Here is a 27,494-nt window from a genome sequence, read left to right on the forward strand (position 1 = left end):
GATGAGATCAGGAATTGACAATGTGGAATGAACTTACACAAGAAAGAATTATTATTTTTTTTCTTAAAAATGACTTATTTTGAATGATGTGTTTGTATTTGATCTACACATTCCTTTTGTTTCTGTACTTTGTCGTGACATTTTCTCCTCAATCATTGTACTTTCATGTTTCTCTTTTCCACACTTAACTGAATTTTGTAGAAATTAAATTACAATAATAAAATTCTCATCCTTTATATTTAAAGTGTTTTATTGCACAAATGCCAGGTTTAGTGATAGACATAGAAAAGTTTATAGTCATATTGCAATGTATTTGTAATACAATTTATACAGTTTCTTATCATATGAATAAAAAAAATATTCAATATAAAATCTCTACATAATTTAAAGAAAAATGCTAAATTTTATGAAATTTTATTTCAAATTTCAATGTTATTTAAACGTATTAAAATCAAACAAGGGCAATAATTATATTACAACACTAGATGGCGTAAAACAACACCTTAGACGTAATAGATGATCTTCAGTTAAGAATACAGTATTGTAGTATTGTAATTAACACTAGGGGCTGCTTAAGGCCTACAAATCATAATAATACATTCAAGATGTTCGGTGGGTTAACAGTATGAAGCAAGAAAACTGGTCACACCTCAATCATATATCTTTGCGGTTAATTGCACACAAGTGAAGAAGCTAGAAACTAAACTGACAACAAAACCAGCTTTAACTTACAATCACCGTCAATACAATCACCGTCAATAGAAGTTTGTTTCACCATCTTCAGCACATATCACACATGAGCTAAACAAACCACCATCAAATCCGCTTAGTTACATCACTTTAGTGGGCAGGTGAGCATAGAGTTAGCACAGGTACATAACATTCAAAATTATTATAATCTGAAAATTCAACAAGTTCAATAGCACCAAGATGGCCGAGAAACTTATCCATTTGGCATTTGTACTCACTTGAATGTGGCAAGAAAGAAAAAAATCTCTAAACGCAAGTGACATGATAAATACCAAAAATGATAAAACATCTGTTTGGAGAATATAGACCGAAATATAAACCGTCATGGCATTTTCCAGAAAAAAACAGCAATTTTTTTCTAATAAACGTAAACCACCATTTTCTTTTACTCATGGAAAGACAAACAACACGTTCCTCAGAGTAAAAATATGTTGTGGGGGAAAAACTGTGGGGAGCAGAATAAACAATGATGTCAACGGCTGACAAATAATAGTCTCAGTGACAGTGGTGTTTGGTTGTTGTTTGAAGCGAGTGGGAAGTGGTTGAAATGTTGGCGTCTTCAGTCAGAATACTGGTTGTAGCCATCGAACTCCACCGCCTCGCCATTGTCATAGAAGTACTCGGAGGGATTGGCGCAGTACTTGTTGTCGTAGACTTGGCGGGGCAGGCCGTAGGTGGTCATGCCCTGCTGTGAGGCCACTTTGTTGGTGCCCATCTGCAGGGAAATGGTGGACGTGTCACAGTTCTCCAGCTCCAGCTTCTTGTCAAAGATGTGCCGCCGAGTTCCTGGGGCCGTCATGCCGGCCTACAAGAGGAAGAGGAAGTGTGCAAGAGGAAGAGGAAGTGTTGAGACATGAGGTTCTTAGTGAACTACATCGGAGCCCAGAAGAGTTTATTATGAGTGTATTTCAGACGTTTCAAGGGACTCGTCGTGCTGTAGGTTTCAAACGGAACCACAGTTGGACACAAATGAGAACAACGTTTTATAATTATACGATCATTACAGTTTAATTAGTGTAATATTAGTAATAGGTGAATAGATACTGAGTTCTGAGCTCTAGTCCCACCTGGCTGGCTCCTTTGTTGGTGCCCATCTGAAGGCTGATGGTGGACTGGTCCAGAGGATTATCCATGGCAATCTTTGAGTCATAGAGATGGCGTCGTGTGCCATAGGAAGTCATGCCCTTTTGACTGGCGAGCTTGTTTGTGCCCATCTACAGAGACGATGAAAACAATGTACACATGAACATAGCACAGAAGCAACACGCTTTGACACGTCTATAATAATGACCTGATTCACTTGAGTTATTGGTCATTTTAAATTAACTTTAGTTCAGTGCTTTTTCCTCTGATCCCACTAGAAGTCAGGCTGAGAAATAGATTTTCAAAGTTAGGGGCCCCCAAGCAATTTCAGGGGCCCACAAGCGCGCGCGGCATGGCGGCGTCATAAGAACAAGATAAATGTGTTGTTTTAAACCTGGTTATTAGCATGTAAAACAATTTAAAGTACTTGTATCTTATTTGATATGAAGAGCACAAATACTGAATCATATAAACCAGAGATCATGATCTTTAAAACTGTTTAATTCAATATAATAATGTTTCTTAGATACAAAATAAATACTGTTTACAATTTTTGACACAAGGAGATCTTGTGGAATATATAAAATCACGTCCTACAAAATAAACTAACATATATACATTGCCCCAAAAATTAGACCGGGCATTTCCGAGGACACGTGAACGCAACACGAAAGCAGCGGCCAATCAGATGCCCGCTTTCATCGATATTACATCACGGAGACCGCTCGGCCAATGAGAAGCGAGAAGACGTGCGAAGTGGGCGTGTCTGTCAAAACAAAACTTAAGCGATGAAAATGCCCCGAATATGGCCAAATCACTAGTTAAATCTTGATTTTTTTCGAGGAGGGGCACGGTGGGCCCCCTCCTATCTCAAACCGGGGGCCCGCCAGAGATTCAACTGCTTGCGGGCCCCGGGCCCCCGTCTATTTCGCAGCCTGGAAGTTATACATGATTATAAAATATTGTCTGACCTGCAAACCAATCACGTTGCGTCCCTCTCGTAGCTTTTCCGGAGCAAATCGCCTCTGTTGTTTCTCTGCATACTTCACGCCAAAGTCATATTTAGAATGCAAACCTTTGGACTTGGCCTAAATCAGAAAAGTGGCAAGTTTTAAATAAAAAAAAGGCAAATTAACATCAATATCAATATCATCGTTTCTATTGGGCCTTTATTGGAATTCGCATTCAGAAACGAGACCCGAGAACGTCTCAATAAAGCAGTGGATTGTTGACGGGACCACGTGCCCCGCCCGCAACACAACGTGCCCCTCCCATAACACAACGTGCCCCTCCCATAACACAACGTGCCCCGCCCACAACACAACGTGCCCCTCCCACAACACAACGTGCCCCTCCCACAACACAACGTGCCCCTCCCATAACACAACGTGCCCCTCCCACAACACAACGTGCCCCTCCCACAACACAACGTGCCCCGCCCACAACACAACGTGCCCCGCCCACAACACAACGTGCCCCGCCCACAGCAGATGTTGGCGCTCACCATTCCAGCCAGGGTGAGGAGTGTGGACTGGACCTGAGTGTGGTTGACGTTCTCAAACAGATCGTTGGCCTCGAACAGGTCGTGAGGCTTCAGGCCGTACTCCGTGATGGCCCGCACGAAATTCCCGATGTTTTCCAGCTGAACATGAAAGAGGGAAAAATCTGATTAGCAGGGGAAAACAGAATATTTGGTTATTGTGGTATGAGTACTGCAGTCGTCATTCTCACTGAAGGTGCCCATTTCCAATATTTAAAACTCTTTATTTTTAGCCCTATAGCTTTGAATTTTTTTGGAAAGTATTTAACTATAAGAAGCACAAATCTGTACATCTATCATCCATTTTCCTTCTCAAAAATAGCATTTAAGTAAGGCCGCAGTTATTTTATTACTCGGTTTACGGATTTTTAAATGAAATATATTGAACGGGCGGACGAAATATAAATATAATTTCAATTTCAAAAGATTTTTTCTTCCGGGTTTTCCCAAAAGGCACCACGGGAGGAGGAGGGGGAGACACGGCGCGCAGGAGCGTGCAACAGTAGATTTAGCGTGTTTTGCATTGGTAGAATTGACGCTTCTAGGTGTACAGCCTTCTAAGTGTGCAGCCTTCTAAGTGTGCAGCCTTCTAAGTGTGCAGCCTTCTAAGTGTGCAGCCTTCTAAGAGTGCAGCCTTCTAAGAGTGCAGCCTTCTAAGAGTGCAGCCTTCTAAGTGTGCAGCCTTCTAAGAGTGCAGCCTTCTAAGAGTGCAGCCTTCTAAGTGTGCAGCCTTAGTCACGGCAAAACACGCTGGAGAAAATGTGGTAAACGGGTTTAAAATGTGTATTTGCGATATAAAGGAGTTGGGGCAGCGCACAGCAGACAGAGAGACGGGCGCGCTGGTCTTCTCATGCCGTCCCGGGGCCGCGCGCAGGGACGGAGCCGCTCAGTCATAAACTCGCGCAGGATTTTGACCAAAAATTGCTTCGCGCGCTCTTATCTTTTGACCTAATACCGCTTTTTATATTTAATTTGAAGCTATTTTGCGTTGTTGGCGGTACTTTATAAAAAAAAAAAAAAATTATAATAAGGCTGAGCAAAATAATATGTCTGTTTGCCATAACCCAACCGACCCGCTATGAAACTAGCCGACTGAAAAATAAATATCAGCATTTTGCCTAAAATACATCAAAATCTTTTATTTTTTAATTATTTTGCCGACTCACCGGCCGGTCTGTCCTGAACCACCGTGACAAATATTTTTATCACGCTTGTTAACTTGACTTTCATCTCAAAGGACTGATAAGTCATCATTATCAGTCCTCCACATGTGTCTGTAACAAAACAGGGCGCACATGAAAATTGTCATATTGCCTTTAACAAGGTGGTTTACCCTTGCCGGCGCCACTGACATGTCCAGAGTAATGCCAGGCTCTGTCAGGGTGTGAAATTTGACTTACACAAATGCATTCTGGGATTGAAACACGCCCAACAGCGTCATCACAACAAACATGGCGGCGCCCGTGTCCCCCGCATGTTCCCCCCGCTCGCCTTCGCTACCAAAATAAAGGATAGCGGCTTACAAAAGGTTGATTGAAATGTCTTAAAATTGTGAGATTTAGTCTCCTGATCGGGTTGATAGAGTTGTTTTCCGTCATTGACTGTTGAAGCCTGACCCCTGGTGTAAAAAAAATAAGAATTTGCCTACCGACCGAGCCAGATGAAAAATGTTGACTCGGGTTACAGCAAACAGACAATTTATTTGGGGTAGCCCAATTTATTTGATTTATATTGTAGAAATCAATAATCTAAGTGCGGCGGATCCGTAAACCAAGTAATAAAATAACTAAGGCCTAAAGGTCAATCATATAGGGGATGTACAAGCATATGGCTAACATGCACAGTTAAGACAAAGGGAATAATGGAACTAAACATCCAGAAATCAGCTCTTGAACGAGAAGAATCCCAGTGAGAATTCCCGTCAGGCTTTCAAGTCTAACTATTAAAATCCTTGTTTATGTTTTCTGCCTTGTAAAGAGCCCATAAACAGAGTGGTAAAATGGACGTCCTTTGAAATGATGGCCATTAAAATGCAAATAAATGTAAAAGAAAAAAGTGAGAGTAAGTAGTGGCATCTCTTTCTGACGTTTTGCTCCAGCGGCGTACCTGGTGCCAGTTTTGACTTGATTGGTTGATCCTTCGCACAGAGCCGGGCTGGAGAGCGTTTATGAGCCTGCAAAGTCAAGTCAAGACTGTTTTAAAGAGGCAGTGATATCATTTTATGGTGGACTACGTCAAAAAAGAGCCATCCAACAGCGCACTCACTCGCACAGTATCACTCCGTCCTTGAGACTCTCCATGAAGTTGTCCCCGATCCTCTTACCGCTCACCTCCTCCACCCACAGCCGAAGCTCCTCCTCCTTTTGGGGGTCATACTTTCCAGCCAACTGAAAGACAAAAATCAATACAGGTCAGGTGATCATACTGTAGTAGAGAAAAGGGCGAGGAGGTGACCTCTTCAGGTGTGATTGGCAAATATTTGACGAGCAACGAGGGGCAGGAAGAAGTCACGTTAATCCTCCATGTTCTTAACCTACTGTTTTAACTGCACAATAGCCACAGAAGCTAAGGTTGTAGCACAAAATATTATAGACCTTTTGAAGGAGTCGAGGAGTGCGCTGAAGATAAAAGGAGAGTGCGAGTCTCAACTAAACTCACTTCAGAAGTCTTGCATTTTTGCATTTTTGGAATGTATTTTGGAAAGAAAGAGCAAGCACAAGATTGGCTAAAGAAGTATTTGTACCAGGAATAAACAATTGATACTCTGACATTTGCAAGTTTCTTCTCACCAAATACTAAAGGTTTATTACAGCGTGAAATGTTTGTCTTTCCATTGGCGGAGCTGATCTTTTGCCTCACGAGGCTCTAATGAGGGAAATATTGCACACACAAACTTCTCTTTTTTATCATTGTTGTAGATAAAATCGATTCGCAGTAGGTTTGAAGTGGTATCCGTGTCCCCAATGAACTTTCTGCACAGTATATTTCCAATCTGAACAGTTAAAGGAACAGCTTGTAGCCAGCACCATTTTGAATTAGTAAATGGACAGGTCGTGGCACAGAACCTCCAGAAATCCTCACTGAGCGGCAGAGGCGGCTCAGTGAGGGTTCAGGATTTGTGCTGGGCTTTGGCTGGTGAGGATTCAGATCAGAGAGAGGACTTTTAGGTTTCTTTCCAACAGGATTCAAGCCAAATGAGAGATTCATGTGAGGCTCATTCTTCTTTCTGATTGGAGGATAATCTTGAGGACCAAAAACCAAACTACAACATCAACAAAATGGACATGAATTGAACATGTCCAATGTTTCTGTGATTACCGTGATAATAAAGGTTAGAATTTAGGCTCAGAATCTTACATCCAATTCCTTTAAGGTGCCACAGCACAGCCCCCAGGACCCATCTGGAGCCCCCACAGGGACCCATCTGGAGCCCCCAGGGACCCATCTGGAGCTAGGCCTGGTCAGGACCATGAAGCATGTTTTGGGTTGAAGGGGAAACCGGTTAAACACACCCAAACTGTAGGAGAAACATGCACATTCTGGCCCGGGAGTCAAACCTGAAACATTTCTCTATAAGGCGGGAGTTCTGCCAGACACTCAGCCACTGTGCCACCAACACAAGTCAAATGTGTTTTACATAAAGCCAAAAGAAATGAATGTCCTATATCCTGCCATAAAGTGTATGAGAGAGAATGTACACACAGAGTACACACAGAGTACACACAGAGTACACACAGTACTGCATGTGCACATACACTAGGAAATGACTTGCTTCATATGTGGGATTTTGTTCCTAAAATAACTCCTTTCTCATAAAAGAGAAGACGATCTCACTGTATGTGGCTGTGGACATTATTGGCTCATAAAACACAGAGATGTGGGGAATAAGAATAACAGTTGAAATGAAAAAGGCCTGTGGACATTCCTGCTCATGACGCTCCTACAATGCCACGAAAAACTAAATACAGTAAATACAGTAAATACAGAGCTATAATTGTCTTCACTTTAAATTACAACATTACTTTTTGTGCTTAATTTTATTGCTTTTTACACATCTGATGTTTGGAGAGGAAATGATATCAAATGGTGTTACATCCAATCATAAAATCAAAAAATCATCCTTACTTTGTTCTTTTTGGCACAAACACATTCCCATAATTGTATTTTGGGGTTTAGGGTTTACCCCACACTTTATAGGACTGTAAAAGTACAGTTACAGTTACAGATCATTTCCTCTCCAAACAACCAAATGTCTTGTATTCTATTAGAAACAACGTGTTACATGTTCTGCAATGGGAAGGTCAAATATAAAAAGAAAGCCACTTATTTTCAGTCAAGCATTGTGAGTCAAGGTCAGTTTATGTGGTCCAAACCCACAAATGAAGACAAAATAGTCCTTAAATATATATTATAATTATAAATTATAAATTATAATTATAATTATAATTATAATTATAATTATAATTATAATTATAAATATAAATATAAATATAAATATAATTATAATTATAATTATAATTATAATTATAATTATAATTATAATTATAATTATAATTATAAATATAAATATAAATATAAATATATATATATATATATATATATATTTATATATATATATATATATATATATATATAAATATAAATATAAATATAAATATAAATATATATAAATATATATATATATATATATATATATATATATATATATATTTATATATATTTATATTTATATATATATATATTTTCTGCCCAACAAACCCAACAAATGCTCGGTCCACCTTCTGTCAGTCCAAACCTCCAGCAGCTTTACTCCTTCATTCACCAACAACAAGCTTGGCAAGACTTTAAATCCGATTTCCCTCAGAGCAGAGTTTGTTTCTACTTCAGAATTAATTGGAGTAAATCAAACGGTGTTTGTGTTGTTTGGGGTGTTTGGGGTGTTTGGGGTGTTTGGGGTGTTTGGGGTGTTTGGGGTGTTTGGGGTGTTTGGGGTGTTTGTGGTGTTTGTGGTGTTTGTGGTGTTTGTGGTGTTTGTGGTGTTTGTGGTGTTTGTGGCGTTTGTGGCGTTTGTGTTGTTTGTGGTGTTTGTGTTGTTTGTGGTGTTTGTGTTGTTTGTGGTGTTTGTGGTGTTTGTGGTGTTTGTGTGTTTGTGTGTTTGGGGTGTTTGTGTGTTTGTGTGTTTGGGGTGTTTGTGTTGTTTGTGGTGTTTGTGTTGTTTGTGGTGTTTGTGTTGTTTGTGTTGTTTGTGGTGTTTGTGGTGTTTGTGGTGTTTGGGGTGTTTGTGGTGTTTGTGGTGTTTGTGGTGTTTGTGTTGTTTGTGTTGTTTGTGGTGTTTGTGTGTTTGTGGTGTTTGTGTGTTTGTGGTGTTTGTGTGTTTGTGGTGTTTGTGGTGTTTGTGTGTTTGTGGTGTTTGTGTGTTTGGGGTGTTTGTGTGTTTGTGTGTTTGTGGTGTTTGTGTGTTTGGGGTGTTTGTGTGTTTGGGGTGTTTGTGTGTTTGTGGTGTTTGTGGTGTTTGTGGTGTTTGGGGTGTTTGTGTTGTTTGGGGTGTTTGTGGTGTTTGTGGTGTTTGTGGTGTTTGTGTTGTTTGTGTTGTTTGTGTTGTTTGGGGTGTTTGTGTGTTTGTGGTGTTTGTGTGTTTGTGGTGTTTGTGGTGTTTGTGTGTTTGTGGTGTTTGTGTGTTTGTGGTGTTTGTGGTGTTTGTGGTGTTTGGGGTGTTTGTGTGTTTGTGGTGTTTGTGTGTTTGGGGTGTTTGTGTGTTTGTGGTGTTTGTGTGTTTGTGTGTTTGGGGTGTTTGTGTTGTTTGGGGTGTTTGTGGTGTTTGTGGTGTTTGTGGTGTTTGTGTTGTTTGTGTTGTTTGTGGTGTTTGTGTTGTTTGTGGTGTTTGTGGTGTTTGGGGTGTTTGTGGTGTTTGTGGTGTTTGTGGTGTTTGTGTTGTTTGTGGTGTTTGTGTTGTTTGTGGTGTTTGTGGTGTTTGTGTTGTTTGTGGTGTTTGGGTGTTTGGGGTGTTTGTGGTGTTTGTGGTGTTTGTGGTGTTTGTGTTGTTTGTGGTGTTTGTGTTGTTTGTGGTGTTTGGGTGTTTGGGGTGTTTGTGGTGTTTGTGGTGTTTGTGGTGTTTGGGGTGTTTGTGGTGTTTGTGGTGTTTGTGGTGTTTGGGGTGTTTGGGGTGTTTGGGGTGTTTGGGGTGTTTGTGTGTTTGGGGTGTTTGGGGTGTTTGGGGTGTTTGTGGTGTTTGTGGTGTTTGTGGTGTTTGTGTGTTTGTGGTGTTTGTGTGTTTGTGGTGTTTGTGGTGTTTGGGGTGTTTGTGGTGTTTGTGGTGTTTGTGTTGTTTGTGGTGTTTGGGGTGTTTGGGGTGTTTGGGGTGTTTGGGGTGTTTGTGTGTTTGGGGTGTTTGGGGTGTTTGGGGTGTTTGTGGTGTTTGTGGTGTTTGTGGTGTTTGTGTGTTTGTGGTGTTTGTGTGTTTGTGGTGTTTGGGGTGTTTGGGGTGTTTGTGTGTTTGTGGTGTTTGTGGTGTTTGTGTGTTTGGGTGTTTGTGGTGTTTGTGGTGTTTGGGGTGTTTGTGTGTTTGTGGTGTTTGTGTGTTTGTGTGTTTGTGGTGTTTGGGGTGTTTGGGGTGTTTGTGGTGTTTGTGGTGTTTGTGGTGTTTGTGTTGTTTGTGTTGTTTGTGGTGTTTGTGGTGTTTGTGGTGTTTGTGTGTTTGTGTGTTTGTGTGTTTGTGTGTTTGTGGTGTTTGTGGTGTTTGTGTTGTTTGTGGTGTTTGTGTGTTTGTGGTGTTTGTGGTGTTTGTGGTGTTTGTGTGTTTGGGGTGTTTGTGTGTTTGTGTGTTTGTGTGTTTGTGTGTTTGTGTGTTTGTGGTGTTTGTGGTGTTTGTGGTGTTTGTGTGTTTGTGGTGTTTGTGGTGTTTGTGGTGTTTGTGTGTTTGGGGTGTTTGTGTGTTTGTGGTGTTTGTGGTGTTTGTGTGTTTGGGGTTGGGGTTTTTATTCAGATGGAGATTCAGACCTCTTTAATCGTCACTCCTCGGTCAGTAACAGAATGTGGTTTTGAAGAAGAGCTCAGACTTTGAAGGTAGAAATAAAAAAATAAAAAAAAATGTTTTTTTCAATTACTATAAGCCCGTCTTGTATGCTATAGATATTAATATTAGTTTTGTTTATATTAAGACATAATAAAATGGAACATTTTAACTTGATCAATATGAGGAAGAAAAAATATATATATAAATATTTTGCCCAAACCTACATGGAATTATTGCGATTAAACGTTCATATTTTGTGCGAATCCAATTAAACATTATAGTAGCAAGTCCCTGACAATTATTTTAGTCGACTAGTTTGATTATTTTTTCATTTAGTTAAAATATATTTCTATTGTACGTTGAGACTTAAGTACATTTTGAACTAAATAAAAGATTGGAATATGCCACCTGAAAGGCTTCTAACTGTAAAAATGTACCATTGATTCAAACCTGAAATGGTTTATTATATATATTTTTTAAATTCTAATTTAAAAATGTTGCCGTCTTTGTTATAACAGGTCTTTTTTGTCTGCGTTTATGACCAGAACAGAATTATGATTATATTTCATTGCCGACTAGACACGATTTGTTTTTCAGAAAGAAACCGCAAGCAGTATTTCCCCCCCAATCATGTGACCCTGCCACCAGGGCCGGCCCCAGCACATTTGGTGCCCTAGGCGAGCTACTCCCCTGGCGCCCCCAGAGGTGATACCCCCGACTTGCTAGAATACGTAACACACTGCTTTCGATTTTTCGATTTTCTCCTTTCGTTAGATTTATTTGTCAATTCCAAAATAGTGTTTGGATACATAGAAGGGGGCGCAAAAAACTCGGCCAAGCACAAAAAAATATATATTAAAAAAATAAAAAAATAAAATCCAGAGGGGGGCGCCCCCCCCGCAGTGCCGCCCCAGGTACCCGCCTATACGGCCTAGTGGAAGGGCCGGCCCTGCCTGCCACACTCACACATCAAATACTCCTGAATGTTCTGCAGATAAGTCTTCTGAGTCTGGGATCAGAGGCCAACAAAAGCATTTCAAAAGGAGCAGGGTTTGCACAGCCTCCATCACCAAACTAGGGAGAAACGGCGTTCTCCACCATCACTCCTCCCTCACTCACTCCCTCCCTCTCCCCCCTCTCTCCCCCTCACTCCCTCCCTCCCCCCCTCGCCCTCTCTCTCTCTCCCTCCCTCACCCTCTCTCCCTCGCTCCTCTCATTGGACCCGCTCATGTTTCCCTCTCTCCCCCTCTCCCTCCCTCTCTCCCTCACTCCCTCCCTCCCTCCCTCGCCCTCTCTCCCTCCCTCCCTCCCTCCCTCGCCCTCTCCCTGTTTGGTGCTAAACCATTCCATGGTAGCTCTGGCTTTATGTGGCTTTCTGATGTAAATAGAGTGTTTATTTTACCATTATTATTATTAGTATCATTTTGTCTTACGCTAGCTGTTTTTTTTAATTTATTTAGGTTATCTTTATTTATTTTTCCCCTCCATTCCTTATTAAGAAATTAGAGGTTTTGTCTATAGGAGTTTTTGTTTATAAGAGTTCTTCTATTAAGAGTGTTTTTTAAACTTCCTATAAGTTATCTGTTCTTTTCTTCTGTATCTACCTGCGTCTACATGTGTGGACAATAAAGGAATATCTTATCTTATGTTTAGGGTCGTTGTCGTGCTGAAGTTGACCCTTCACCCCAGTCTCAGGTCTTTTACATACACCAACATGTTTTCTTCTAAGATTGCCCTGTATTTGGTTCCATCCATCGTCCCATCAACTCTGAGCATCTTCTCTGTCCCGGCTGAAGAACACCAGCCCCACAGCCTGAGGCTGGACCACCATGTTTGACTGTGGAGGTGGTGCAGCCCCACAGCCTGAGGCTGCACCACCATGTTTGACTGTGGAGGTGGTGCAGCCCCACAGCCTGAGGCTGCACCACCATGTTTGACTGTGGAGGTGGTGCAGCCCCACAGCCTGAGGCTGCACCACCATGTTTGACTGTGGAGGTGGTGCAGCCCCACAGCCTGAGGCTGCACCACCATGTTTGACTGTGGAGGTGGTGCAGCCCCACAGCCTGAGGCTGCACCACCATGTTTGACTGTGGAGGTGGTGTTCACAGTCATAGCTTCTGGCAACAGGACTTCAACAATGGCTTCTTCTTGTCACTCTTCCATAAAAAGGTCAGCTTTGTGTAGAGCAGAGCTAATAGTTGTTCACCTGAGCTGTGGATCTCTGCAGCTCCTCCAGAGTTCCCATGAGCCTCTTGGCTGCATCTCTGATCAGTGATCTCCTTGTTTGGTCTGTAAGTTTTGACAAAGACAACCATGTCTTTGTAGGTTTTTAATTGTGCCATATTCAAACCTTGGGAAATATTTGTATAACCTAACCCGGCTTTACATTTCTCCACAACTTCATCCCTGACCTGTTCCTTGGACTTCATGATGCCGTTTGCTCCCCGACGATCTTTCCCTTCACACTTCAGTGGCATTTATACTGACATTAGATGACACAGGTGGACTCTGTTTAAGGTCAACATTCAATCTTTCATCATCATCAGGCCACTTCTGACAGCCATTGAATCCAACTCATCGGAAGGGGCTGAATACTGAAATACTTAAAAATTAAATAATAATAATGATGAATATAGCCGCAAGCGGCAATGATCGGCCCTCGCTATGCCGCCGCCACGCCGCAAGAGGAGGGGGCGCTAACGCGCCCCAATTGTCCTTTTATTACGCCTACTGCTGAATCTGTGACGCTGTCACATCTTCTCCCCTTTGTTTTACCATCAAAAAGCAATTTTATTTTGAATTCTTGGCAAAATGTGCGGCTTTGCCGCACAGACACCTTGACTCTTTGAATAAAAATGTTTATAACTTTTGATGGTCCACCCCTGAAGATGAGTCTCACCAAATTTCAGGTTAATAGGGCTGACGCCCTGAGAGGAGTTTGTGAAAGTCTAAAGTGTAAACATGTTCTGGCGATTTCCCCATTGGAATAACATGGAAGGTTTCGGTCATCGTTACGGCAAAGCCATAACAATTATGACATGGGTCTCATTTACTTTTTTGATGGGGATGCCAAAATTGAGTTGTGTGTCAAATTTCATATAATTTCGCAAAACTAAATATTTAACCTCCATATAAAATCTGTAGGGGGCGCTGTGGCTCCAAATTAATTTATTTCACTTCAAGTAGGTTTAGGGCAAAGAGTTTAACAACTGATTCTAATTTGACGCAATTCGGACTTTATCTGCGCAAACGGCAGAAATGTTAAATTTGGGAGATTTCTGAAATTCTTGCTACAGTTTGCGGCTTTGCCGCTCAAAGACCGTGACAGGTATCAATGTAATTTGGATAACTTTTGATGTCCCACTCCTCAGTAGCATTTTCACCAAATTTCAGCTTTTTAGGGCCAACGCCCTGGGAGGAGTTCGTAAAAGTACGACGTTTGGAAAAACTCCGAAGTCATGTTTAGCCATTTTTGAAGCAATATGGCCGACATTTGGTTGGGCGGACGGCGTTGCCGTAATAATATTTTTTACTTCTCTTGTCACCATCTACCTCTGCGCCAAATTTCATGATTCTACGATCAGATTTTTTTTGGGTCATTTCCCATCTCTCAATGCATTTTTGGTACATTTGGGGGCGCTGACGCGCCAATTTTTTTTATTTTAGAAAAGGGAAATAGCCAGAATGTAGAGAGGCACGATTTTTAGAGGTGTGCAAATTTTTGTGACTTTTCGTCAATGTTCACTGGGTGAAAAATAGGGGGGTTGGTCCCGAGAAGAAAGAAAGAAAGAAAGAATTAAAGCCGCAAGCGGCATCCAACGGCCCTCGCGGGCCGCCGGCCTTCCGACTCTGCGCTTTCGACTTGATAAAGATGGCGCCCTTATTGTGTGTTGAATAAAAAAAGAACTTGACAGACGGCGACACAATTGACATGGCCAATCCAATGCAAATCAACACAAGTGTCAGTCAAATTTGCTGCGCCGCCGCACAGAGACCGTAGCACTTGGAATAAAAATATGGATAACTTTTGATGCCGCGCTTGTGTAGATGATTTTTCCCAAAGTAAAGCTTGATCGAGCTATTGCCCACGGAGGAGTTTGTTAAAGTGTGAAGCGTAAATGTGAACATTTCAAGGATTTGGCGTTTTTCCCATTTGTGACAGTATATTTGCAGCTCCACGGCACAGAGACCGTACCACTTAAAATCAAAATATGACTAACTTTTGATGCCCCGTTTGTGTAGATGATTTTCCCCAAATATGAGCTTGATCGGGCAATCGCCCTAGGAGGAGTTCGTTAAAGTGTGAAGCGTAAAAATGTGGTCATTTTAGAGATTTCGCTGTTTTCCCATTTCTGACATATATTTGCGGGTCCGCCACACAGAGACCGTAGCACTTAGAATCAAAATATGGGTAAGTTTTGATGCCCCGCTTGTGTAGATGATATTCTCCAAATATGAACTTGATCGGGCTATCGCCCTAGGAGGAGTTTGTTAAAGTGTGAAGCGTAAAAATGTGGTGATTTGAGCGATTCTACGATTTTCCCATAAGGATAACATGGGATGTTTCTGTCAACGCTACGGTTACGCCGTACAAAATATGACTTTGGCTCTCATACTTGTATGATCAGGATGGCAAATTAGAATTTAGTGCAAAATGTCATGTCATTTGGAAAAAACTCTATTGTTTATAGACCACTCTGAAGGCCAAATAGTCAGAATTCTGGGAAACGTTTGCGGCTCCGTCGCACAGAGACCGTAAAAGTTATCCTTAAAATTTGGATAACTTTAGATGCCCCACATGTCTAGAGGACGTACACCGATTTTGAGGTTGGTGGGCAAAACGCACTAGGAGGACTTCGTTAAAGTGTAAAACATAAAAATGTGGTAATTTGAGAGATTTTGTGGTTTTCCCATAGGGATAACATGGGAGGTTTCTGTCATCGCTACGACTACGCCGTAAAAAATTAGGCATTTTTGTGATTGGCTTTTGTGATTGGGACGGCAAAATAGAATTTTGGGTAAAGTTTAGACAATTTTGGTAAAACAAATTTTTGACCTTCAATGTTAATTTAAAGGTCACTCTGTAGGGGGCGCTATCGCGGCCATTTCAATTTTGTCAGCCTAAACTGGTCCAAACTAGAAAGTTTAACAACTGATTCAAATTTGGTCCTAATCGGACTGGTTTTGATCAAATGGGAGCAATTTTTAGATCTGCAATATTCCAAAATAAGTTGTCCAACTTTGCGGCTGCGCCGCACACAGACCGTAAAAGGTATCTCAAAAAATTGGATAACTTTAGATGCCCCACTTGTCCAGAGGACGTACGCCGATTTTGAAGTCGGTGGGCAAAACGCCCTAGGAGGAGTTCGTCAAAGTTTGACGTAAACAAAATGGCTAACTCAGCTTGTTTTCATTTTCAAAGGAAGATGGCGGCCATAGGGTAAGTCTGGGGGCGTGGCCACAATAATATTTTTTTTTTGTCCTCATGAGAGGAATGCGTGTCCCGAATTTCGTAGCTTTACGCCAAAGTTGACCTCGGGGCGTCTCCCATAGGCGCAATGTATTTTGACTTTTGTCGGTGGCGCTGTCGCGCCATTTTTGAACGAAAAAAAAAATGGCCCAGAAAAAAATCAAATTTTTCGCCGATTCTGAATTTTGGGCAAAGTTTGGTGAGTTTTTGAGCATGTTCAGGGGGTCAAAATAGAGCTCAAAAAGCAGAAGAACAAGAAAAATAATAATAAATATAGCCGCAAGCGGCAATGATCGGCCCTCGCCACGCCGCCGCCACACCGCCGCCACGCCGCAAGAGGAGGGGGCGCTAACGCGCCCCAATTGTCCTTTTATCACGCCTACTGCTGAATCTGTGACGCTGTCACATGTTCTCCCCTTTGTTTTACCATCAAAAAGCAATTTTATTTTGAATTCTTGGCAAAATGTGCGGCTTTGCCGCACAGACACCGTGACTCTTTGAATGAAAATGTGGATAACTTTTGATGGTCCTGAAGATGAGTCTCACCAAATTTCAGGTTAATAGGGCTGACGCCCTGGGAGGAGTTTGTGAAAGTCTAAAGTGTAAACATGTTCTGGCCCCATTGGAATAACATGGGAGGTTTCGGTCATCGTTACGGCAACGCCATAACAATTATGACATGGGTCTCATTGACTTTTTTGATGGGGATGCTAAAATTGAGTTGTGTGTCAAATTTCATATAATTTCGCAAAACTAAATATTTAACCTCCATATAAAATCTGTAGGGGGCGCTGTGGCTCCAAATTAATTTATTTCACTTCAAGTAGGTTTAGGGCAAAGAGTTTAACAACTGATTCTAATTTGACGCAATTCGGACTTTATCTGCGCAAACGGCAGAAATGTTAAATTTGGGAGATTTCTGAAATTCTTGCTACAGTTTGCGGCTTTGCCGCTCAAAGACCGTGACAGGTATCAATGTAATTTGGATAACTTTTGATGTCCCACTCCTCAGTAGCATTTTCACCAAATTTCAGCTTTTTAGGGCCAACGCCCTGGGAGGAGTTCGTAAAAGTACGACGTTTGGAAAAACTCCGAAGTCATGTTTAGCCATTTTTGAAGCAATATGGCCGACATTTGGTTGGGCGGACGGCGTTGCCGTAATAATATTTTTTACTTCTCTTGTCACCATCTACCTCTGCGCCAAATTTCATGATTCTACGATCAGATTTTTTTTGGGTCATTTCCCATCTCTCAATGCATTTTTGGTACATTTGGGGGCGCTGACGCGCCAATTTTTTTTATTTTAGAAAAGGGAAATAGCCAGAATGTAGAGAGGCACGATTTTTAGAGGTGTGCAAATTTTTGTGACTTTTCGTCAATGTTCACTGGGTGAAAAATAGGGGGGTTGGTCCCGAGAAGAAAGAAAGAAAGAAAGAATTAAAGCCGCAAGCGGCATCCAACGGCCCTCGCGGGCCGCCGGCCTTCCGACTCTGCGCTTTCGACTTGATAAAGATGGCGCCCTTATTGTGTGTTGAATAAAAAAAGAACTTGACAGACGGCGACACAATTGACATGGCCAATCCAATGCAAATCAACACAAGTGTCAGTCAAATTTGCTGCGCCGCCACACAGAGACCGTAGCACTTGGAATAAAAATATGGATAACTTTTGATGCCGCGCTTGTGTAGATGATTTTTCCCAAAGTAAAGCTTGATCGAGCTATTGCCCACGGAGGAGTTTGTTAAAGTGTGAAGCGTAAATGTGAACATTTCAAGGATTTGGCGTTTTTCCCATTTGTGACAGTATATTTGCAGCTCCACGGCACAGAGACCGTACCACTTAAAATCAAAATATGACTAACTTTTGATGCCCCGTTTGTGTAGATGATTTTCCCCAAATATGAGCTTGATCGGGCAATCGCCCTAGGAGGAGTTCGTTAAAGTGTGAAGCGTAAAAATGTGGTCATTTTAGAGATTTCGCTGTTTTCCCATTTCTGACATATATTTGCGGGTCCGCCACACAGAGACCGTAGCACTTAGAATCAAAATATGGGTAAGTTTTGATGCCCCGCTTGTGTAGATGATATTCTCCAAATATGAACTTGATCGGGCTATCGCCCTAGGAGGAGTTTGTTAAAGTGTGAAGCGTAAAAATGTGGTGATTTGAGCGATTCTACGATTTTCCCATAAGGATAACATGGGATGTTTCTGTCAACGCTACGGTTACGCCGTACAAAATATGACTTTGGCTCTCATACTTGTATGATCAGGATGGCAAATTAGAATTTAGTGCAAAATGTCATGTCATTTGGAAAAAAACTCTATTGTTTATAGACCACTCTGAAGGCCAAATAGTCAGAATTCTGGGAAACGTTTGCGGCTCCGTCGCACAGAGACCGTAAAAGTTATCCTTAAAATTTGGATAACTTTAGATGCCCCACGTGTCTAGAGGACGTACACCGATTTTGAGGTTGGTGGGCAAAACGCACTAGGAGGACTTCGTTAAAGTGTAAAACATAAAAATGTGGTAATTTGAGAGATTTTGTGGTTTTCCCATAGGGATAACATGGGAGGTTTCTGTCATCGCTACGACTACGCCGTAAAAAATTAGGCATTTTTGTGATTGGCTTTTGTGATTGGGACGGCAAAATAGAATTTTGGGTAAAGTTTAGACAATTTTGGTAAAACAAATTTTTGACCTTCAATGTTAATTTAAAGGTCACTCTGTAGGGGGCGCTATCGCGGCCATTTCAATTTTGTCAGCCTAAACTGGTCCAAACTAGAAAGTTTAACAACTGATTCAAATTTGGTCCTAATCGGACTGGTTTTGATCAAATGGGAGCAATTTTTAGATCTGCAATATTCCAAAATAAGTTGTCCAACTTTGCGGCTGCGCCGCACACAGACCGTAAAAGGTATCTCAAAAAATTGGATAACTTTAGATGCCCCACTTGTCCAGAGGACGTACGCCGATTTTGAAGTCGGTGGGCAAAACGCCCTAGGAGGAGTTCGTCAAAGTTTGACGTAAACAAAATGGCTAACTCAGCTTGTTTTCATTTTCAAAGGAAGATGGCGGCCATAGGGTAAGTCTGGGGGCGTGGCCACAATAATATTTTTTTTTTGTCCTCATGAGAGGAATGCGTGTCCCGAATTTCGTAGCTTTACGCCAAAGTTGACCTCGGGGCGTCTCCCATAGGCGCAATGTATTTTGACTTTTGTCGGTGGCGCTGTCGCGCCATTTTTGAACGAAAAAAAAAATGGCCCAGAAAAAAATCAAATTTTTCGCCGATTCTGAATTTTGGGCAAAGTTTGGTGAGTTTTTGAGCATGTTCAGGGGGTCAAAATAGAGCTCAAAAAGCAGAAGAACAAGAAAAATAATAATAAATATAGCCGCAAGCGGCAATGATCGGCCCTCGCCACGCCGCCGCCACACCGCCGCCACGCCGCCACGCCGCAAGAGGAGGGGGCGCTAACGCGCCCCAATTGTCCTTTTATCACGCCTACTGCTGAATCTGTGACGCTGTCACATGTTCTCCCCTTTGTTTTACCATCAAAAAGCAATTTTATTTTGAATTCTTGGCAAAATGTGCGGCTTTGCCGCACAGACACCGTGACTCTTTGAATGAAAATGTGGATAACTTTTGATGGTCCTGAAGATGAGTCTCACCAAATTTCAGGTTAATAGGGCTGACGCCCTGGGAGGAGTTTGTGAAAGTCTAAAGTGTAAACATGTTCTGGCCCCATTGGAATAACATGGGAGGTTTCGGTCATCGTTACGGCAACGCCATAACAATTATGACATGGGTCTCATTGACTTTTTTGATGGGGATGCTAAAATTGAGTTGTGTGTCAAATTTCATATAATTTCGCAAAACTAAACATTTAACCTCCATATAAAATCTGTAGGGGGCGCTGTGGCGCCAAATGAATTTATTTCACTTCAAGTAGGTTTAGGGCAAAGAGTTTAACAACTGATTCTAATTTGACGCAATTCGGACTTTATCTGCGCAAACGGCAGAAATTTTAAATATGGGAGATTTCTGAAATTTTAGTTACAGTTTGCGGCTTCGCCGCACAGAGACCGTGACAGGTATCAATGTAATTTGGATAACTTTTGATGTCCCACTCCTCAGTAGCATTTTCACCAAATTTCAGCTTTTTAGGGCCAACGCCCTGGGAGGAGTTCGTAAAAGTACGACGTTTGGAAAAACTCCGAAGTCATGTTTAGCCATTTTTGAAGCAATATGGCCGACATTTGGTTCGGGGGACGGCGTTGCCGTAATAATATTTTTTACTTCTCTTGTCACCATCTACCTCTGCGCCAAATTTCATGATTCTACGATCAGATTTTTTTGGGGTCATTTCCCATCTCTCAATGCATTTTTGGTACATTTGGTGGCGCTGACGCGCCAATTTTTTTTATTTTAGAAAAGGGAAATAGCCAGAATGTAGAGAGGCACGATTTTTAGAGGTGTGCAAATTTTTGTGACTTTTCGTCAATGTTCACTGGGTGAAAAATAGGGGGGTTGGTCCCGAGAAGAAGAAGAAGAAGAAGAAAGAAAGAAAGAAAGAATAATATTCCGATGCGAAAACAATGTTTCCCATTTTTCAAATATCATAAACTATACATTTTCGGAAAGCGCTCGCGCTTTCCTACCTCATGGTGTGGGTCCCTGGTCACTGACGGGTACTTTCGATAATTTTGAGTGGGCTCCGCCCACTTTGTGTTTTTGGCCCTCTATACAGTAATAATGTTCAATTTTTGCATTACATGCTTATATGCACGGAACATGCAAGAGATGGGGAACGTATTCGTGAGCTACTTAGCGCAAATGAGTGCTTTATATGGGGATTTCGCGGTCGTCATCCCAATGTAAAGTGCTCGTTTAGTGCGAACTTTTGCACGGGCTTCGCCCGTTTACAACGGTAATGTTCCATTTTCCTACAACTAATTAGTATGCACGGGGCGTGCATGAGTGGAGGAGTGCGTTAGTGAGTGTTTGGAAGTGGGCGAGCGCTTCGCGCTCGATTTCGTGCGCTACGTGCGCACTTTCGCAGCCGTGCTTCGCACGGCCTTACGAGATTAATAGGCCTCTCGCCAGCTTGTGGCGCTCGGGCCTAAATATAGCCGCAAGCGGCAATGATCGGCCCTCGCTACGCCGCCGCCACACCGCAAGAGGAGGGGGCGCTAACGCGCCCCAATTGTCCTTTTATTACGCCTACTGCTGAATCTGTGACGCTGTCACATCTTCTCCCCTTTGTTTTACCATCAAAAAGCAATTTTATTTTGAATTCTTGGCAAAATGTGCGGCTTTGCCGCACAGACACCTTGACTCTTTGAATAAAAATGTGGATAACTTTTGATGGTCCACCCCTGAAGATGAGTCTCACCAAATTCCAGGTTAATAGGGCTGACGCCCTAAGAGGAGTTTGTGAAAGTCTAAAGTGTAAACATGTTCTGGCGATTTCCCCATTGGAATAACATGGGAGGTTTCGGTCATCGTTACGGCAAAGCCATAACAATTATGACATGGGTCTCATTGACTTTTTTGATGGGGATTCTAAAATTGAGTTGTGTGTCAAATTTCATATAATTTCGTAAAACTAAATATTTAACCTCCATATAAAATCTGTAGGGGGCGCTGTGGCTCCAAATTAATTTATTTCACTTCAAGTAGGTTTAGGGCAAAGAGTTTAACAACTGATTCTAATTTGACGCAATTCGGACTTTATCTGCGCAAACGGCAGAAATGTAAAATTTGGGAGATTTCTGAAATTCTTGCTGCAGTTTGCGGCCTCGCCGCACAGAGACCGTGACAGGTATCAATGTAATTTGGATAACTTTTGATGTCCCACTCCTCAGTAGCATTTTCACCAAATTTCAGCTTTTTAGGGCCAACGCCCTGGGAGGAGTTCGTAAAAGTTTGGAAAAACTCCAAAGTCATGTTTAGCCATTTTTGAAGCAATATGGCCGACATTTGGTTGGGCGGACGGCGTTGCCGTAATAATATTTTTTACTTCTCTTGTCACCATCTACCTCTGCGCCAAATTTCATGATTCTACGATCAGATTTTTTTGGGGTCATTTCCCATCTCTCAATGCATTTTTGGTACATTTGGGGGCGCTGACGCGCCAATTTGTTTTATTTTAGAAAAGGGAAATAGCCAGAATGTAGAGAGGCACGATTTTTAGAGGTGTGAACATTTTTGTGACTTTTCGTCAATGTTCACTGGGTGAAAAATAGGGGGGTTGGTCCCGAGAAGAAGAAAGAAGAAGAAAGAATAATATTCCGATGCGAAAACAATGTTTCCCATTTTTCAAATATCATAAACTATACATTTTCGGAAAGCGCTCGCGCTTTCCTGCCTCATGGTGTGGGTCCCTGGTCACTGAAGGGTACTTTCGTTAATTTTGAGTGGGCTCCGCCCACTTTGTGTTTTTGGCCCTCTATACAGTAATAATGTTCAATTTTTGCATTACATGGTTATATGCACGGAACATGCAAGAGATGGGAAACGTATTCGTGAGATACTTAGCGCAAATGAGTGCTTTATATGGGGATGACGACCGCTTCGCGGCCGTCATCTCAATGTAAAGTGCTCGTTTAGTGCGCACTTTTGCACGGGCTTCGCCCGTTTACAACGGTAATGTTCCATTTTCCTACTACTAATTAGTATGCACGGGGCGTGCATGAGTGAAGGAGTGGGTTAGTGAGTGTTTGGAAGTGGGCGAGCGCTTTGCGCTCGATTTCGTGCGCACTTCGTGCGCACTTTCGCAGCCGTGCTTTGCACGGCCTTACGAGATTAATAGGCCTCTCGCCAGCTTGTGGCGCTCGGGCCTAATAACAATAATAATCTGTAAATCATGTATGTTTTTCTCCTTCACAATTGTGTGTATATCTCTGGGTCTTGTTCACGAGTGAGGGAAGGATGGAGCGTGTGATTGACAGGTGGACTGTTGTGCTGAGGAAGGAGCTGAGTCGAAAGGAAAACAGGTCAATCTACGTTCCTGCCCTCACCTATGGTCATGAGCTTTGGGCAATGACCTGAAAGACACGATCACTGACTAAAGCAGTGGAAATGAGTTTCCTCTGGAGGGTTCCTGGGCGCTCCCTTAAAGCACATACTGACTCCCCACGTTGGACGCCTGAAAATTCTCATTAATTCTCATGTCAAGAAGCTCTTGAGGCTCTTATGACGGCAGCACACACTCTGGTCTCTGAAATATTTGCTTTCCTGAAGCTGATTCAGCTTTTATTCATGGAACAAAGGCCTATTCCCAGCTGCAAATGTACATGACACCTATGATCCTGATGATTCTATAAACCTAGAATCATTTGAAGCTCGTGCCCTGTAGAGGTGAGCTGACCCAGCAGCAGACACACGTCATGGCATTCATCCAAAGGTATAAAAGTAATAGTCTGCCACAAATATAGGGCTGGGCAATGAATGGAAAGATTGACAGATTAAGTCATGTGAAACGGTCAATTATTTGGGAGGGGTTTTTGAATCGAGGGTCGACAGTCTGCGCGTCCTGCACACTGAGAATGTCACTACCACAGATATGAAGGCTATTTTATACATACAATTATGAAGATTGTCCTGCATGTGGGGAAGACTGTCTGTGCTCGTACACCTTTGGCTGAGTGTCCCGGGGGGGACGCTCCAGCCGGTCAGGGGAAACACGCAGAGCCCCGTGTGACTGCTCATCAGGATTTGAACCAAGGATCTCCAGTGCTTTGACCAACTAAGCCACAGTGTCTACTCGCCTCTCACCAGATACAAATACCAGATACAAATACCAGATACAAATATGTCGTCAAAACTTGAATCTTTTAAACGTGAGCACTAGGATGAAATAGTGTGATATGTCTCTGCCCCATAAATAAAAACTGAATCTGCTTCAACTTATCTCCATGAAGAGGAAAGTGCTTAGCCTGGAAAGTTCCACAGTATTAAACATGCATTTATTCAATTACAGGTGTTTTCACTATGGCTAATATAAAATCAAAAACTATAAGCAGCCTCGCCTCTTCACAGATCTAACTTGTAACTTGGTGGCGTCACCAGTGTGTCTTCATGGAGATATGTTTAATGCCATACTGTGGAACATTCCTGACTAAGCCTCACCAGAAAGGTCTGTGTGTACTGCACCATAACGGCAATGGCATCAATTATTTGGCTAATATTACAATTATTTCAAAGAGTAATGAATCGTGTTTATCCAAATGTGTAGAGAGATTGAAAAGCACAAACCCTGCTGCACTTTTAAACCACTTACAGACACACGACGCAGTAAATTATATTGCCTTGTTAATGTCCGTCCGTCAAATGTAAAGGACGTCTGTCACATTTCACACACGAGCTTCAGGACAATAGGTCGACCTGCGCGCCGTCGTTTAAATCTTACCATAAAAGGCAGATTATTGGAAACGTGCTGCGCGAGTACGAGTCGGGGAGAGCGGCACCGCTGACGCGCCGTCGTCCCGTCTGCCTGGTTTGTGTCAGGGCAGTGTTTTGTCCGCCCTGACGTCCGTGTAAACTGTTTAGAGTGCGCCGCGGCGAGGGGAGGCTGCTGCTACGTCCTTACAAGGCCAGGGCTTTGTTCTGCCGTACCTGACAGTGGCCTGGTGCGTCCCGGCCGCTCTGGAGTCACGCGTCTGGAATGCAACGTCAAAACTCCTGCCGCTACTTACGGTCATGACGTTGGGTGTGTACATGGCAGCGGTGCGTTCTGTACAAGTGAAAGTGGCTGAAGAAGAGGGACGGTCAAGCCTTAACGATCTATTCCATCAGATTATGTTAATTATGGTTATTATGGAGAGTGTACCTGTGCTGCCTGATATATTTCCCCCTTTTCTTCTCCAAGTTTGAGCGATTGTGACATAAGATAAGATAAGATATTCCTTTATTGTCCACACATGGGGAAATTTCATTGTTGCAACGCAGGTAGAGGAAAATGACAGATAACTTATAGGAAGTTTAAAAATATAGTTTAATAAAGATATTACATTACCATTGAACAAGAATTTGGACTGTAGTAGTAGTAGTAATTGTAGTTGTTGTTGTTGTAGTAGTTGTTGCAGTTGTAGTAGTTGTTGCAGTTGTAGTAGTTGTTGCAGTTGTAGTAGTTGTTGCAGTTGTAGTAGTTGTTGCAGTTGTAGTAGTTGTTGCAGTTGTTGCAGTTGTTGCAGTTGTAGTAGTTGTTGCAGTTGTTGCAGTTGTTGCAGTTGTTGCAGTTGTTGCAGTTGTAGTAGTTGTTGCAGTTGTTGCAGTTGTTGCAGTTGTTGCAGTTGTTGCAGTTGTTGCAGTTGTTGTAGTTGTTGCAGTTGTTGTAGTTATTGCAGTTGTTGCAGTTGTTGTAGTTGTGGTAGCAGTAGTAGTAGTAGTAATAGTAGTAATAGTAGTAATAGTAGTAATAGTAGTAATAGTAGTAATAGTAGTAATAGTAGTAATAGTAGTAGTAGTAGTAGTAATGATGTCTCTGTTGTATCCACAGCTGACTATTTGATTCAGACTATGTCATTAGACTAGAAAGTATAATTTTTCCAGCAATGTAACGTTAAGTTCTTCACATCTTCAGGTTTTACGTTTTCTAAATGGTTCAAAAACACCAATAGAAATATGTTTTGTGTCTAAGAATCAAAAGTGTTTATCGTCATATAAAGGAAATAATAAATACCAACTCTACTGACAAAACTAAATCCAACAATATGTCCATTCAACGTCTGTACTATTGTTCTGTTCAGTGAACCTGTAAACGTGTCAACATGACTACGACCTGAGGGTTGTTGTCACGGTTACATGGTTACAGGTTCACTTCACTAGAGCAGTGATTACATAACAAAAGTTCTCTTGTTGGTGCGAAATGTAAAAATCTAAAAGTCTTCAATGATTCAACCGACTGACAAACATTAGCCTGTAAAGTCCTCGACCTGGGAACGAGTCAATATTCTGGGCCTGTTTTCACCTCTGCTTTGTTGACATAATGCAGCGGCACCTGGGCCAGGACATGACAGAGAGCCTGGTGACAGGGACACGGGACCAGTGACAGGGACGTGTGTCCATGGAGGGGACACGGAGGTAAAGCGGCGCCGACTGATGCCACTGTTCACGGGACGACAACAAAACATGAGAACAATCCACGAGCTGCAGAACCGTCCCGTCTCACATTATGACCTGAGCTTTCACAAACAAGTGAAGGTGCACTGCATGATGGGTAATCTCACCAGTTTGTCTCCGTGGAGATGTTATTGCTTTGCCTAGAATGCTCCACAGTATTGAACCAAACTTAGCATTAAAAACAAACATTAAATTACATATTTTAAACCCTAACCCTAACCCTAACCCTAACCCTAACCTTTTTTAAATTACAAAACACCTGGAAACAGCAGTGAGCGGGGTCACTTCTCCAGAGATCTGACCTGTAACTTGGCCTGCTGGTATCCCATGCTCGTCTCCACGGAGATGGATACGTTTAATGTCACGCGGCAGAGTTTCTCAACCCGTGGTACAAGTGCCTCCGGTTCTATGCAGAGTATTTATTTCATTTAGAGACAAATGTCTTCATGGTTTTGTCCTCTTTATTTAACTCTTTATTTTGAACTATCTTATCAATGTTTTTGTCAAATTTAGACCTAATATTGTTCGGGTTTAGATCCGATTATAAAAGACAGTTATAGTACTTTGAAAACTATTGTCCTATTTTTAACAGAAAACTCCTGTATTATTTGAGATAGAGATTAATGTAGATATTGGGTCCAAATTAAAAGAATGTTTATATGTTTAGAAGCTCAATATCGGCCCATTTCACACAGGAAAACACTCTTATTGTGTTTTTGTTTCAGTGCATGCACAATGTCCACAACAGGAGACGCACAATGTCCACAACAGGAGACGCACAATGTCCACAACAGGAGACGCACAATGTCCACAACAGGAGACGCACAATGTCCACAACAGGAGACGCACATGGAGGGACACGTTATGTCTGTGGTGTTTCCTCTTACCTTGCTCTTGACCTCAGCGGACAGGCCGAAGGATGGGCCGCTCCTGAAGTGTGTTGACATGCTGCTGTCTCTGTCTCTGCCTGTGCCTGTGTCTCTGCCTGTGTCTATCTCTGTCTCTATCTCTGTCTCTATCTCTGTCTCTATCTCTGTCTCTATCTCTGTCTCTATCTCTGTCTCTATCTCTGTCTCTATCTCTGTCTCTGCCTGTGTCTCTGCCTCCGTCTCTGCCTCCGTCTCTGCCTGTGTCTCTGCCTGTGTCTCTGTCTCTGCCTGTGTCTCTGTCTGTGTCTCTGTCTGTGTCTCTGTCTGTGTCTCTGTCTGTGTCTCTGTCTGTGTCTGATTCTCTGTCTCTGTCTGTTTCTCTGTCTGTGTCTCTGTCTGTGTCTCTGTCACTGTCTGATTCTCTGTCTCTGCCTGTGTCTCTGTCTTTGTCTCTGTCTGTGTCTCTGTCTCTGTCTGTGCGGGGCTGAGCTGTCCTGTCGGAGAAGGCTTTAAAAACGGCAGTTCGCGGCAAAAATCAGTCCAAACCGGGGCAGACGCGGCTCCAAAGTCCCGGACGGTCCACAGTGTCGTGCGTATCACTCGTCCGGATCACTTTACGACACTTTTCCGAAAGTGTTTTAAACTCTTCC

At 42.3% G+C, this 27,494-nt stretch overlaps 1 protein-coding gene across 2 annotated transcripts; it reads right to left on the reverse strand.

Annotated features, from left to right (window-relative positions):
• Nucleotides 1–1,088: 1,088 nt before the first annotated feature.
• cnn1b (calponin 1, basic, smooth muscle, b) lies at nucleotides 1,089–27,029 on the reverse strand. 2 transcript variants are annotated; one of them, XM_072443598.1, is made up of 7 exons: nucleotides 26,863–27,029; nucleotides 5,639–5,760; nucleotides 5,480–5,546; nucleotides 3,338–3,475; nucleotides 2,805–2,921; nucleotides 1,818–1,964; nucleotides 1,089–1,438 (listed from the first exon to the last, which is right to left on the reverse strand). In XM_072443598.1, exons 1-7 carry the CDS (start codon nucleotides 26,920–26,922, stop codon nucleotides 1,310–1,312), a joined length of 780 nt encoding a protein of 259 aa, XP_072299699.1. In that variant the 5' UTR covers nucleotides 26,923–27,029; the 3' UTR covers nucleotides 1,089–1,309. The 2 variants fall into 2 exon arrangements, with proteins under 2 accessions (XP_072299699.1, XP_072299698.1); XM_072443597.1 differs by having other exon boundaries at nucleotides 1,092–1,555; nucleotides 26,863–27,028.
• Between the last annotated feature and the right edge of the window lie 465 nt (nucleotides 27,030–27,494).

The sequence above is a fragment of the Eucyclogobius newberryi genome, unplaced genomic scaffold (assembly GCF_026437365.1).
Source record: "Eucyclogobius newberryi isolate DKJ021-1_F unplaced genomic scaffold, fEucNew1.0.hap1 SCAF_13, whole genome shotgun sequence".
Lineage (NCBI taxonomy): Eukaryota > Metazoa > Chordata > Actinopteri > Gobiiformes > Gobiidae > Eucyclogobius > Eucyclogobius newberryi.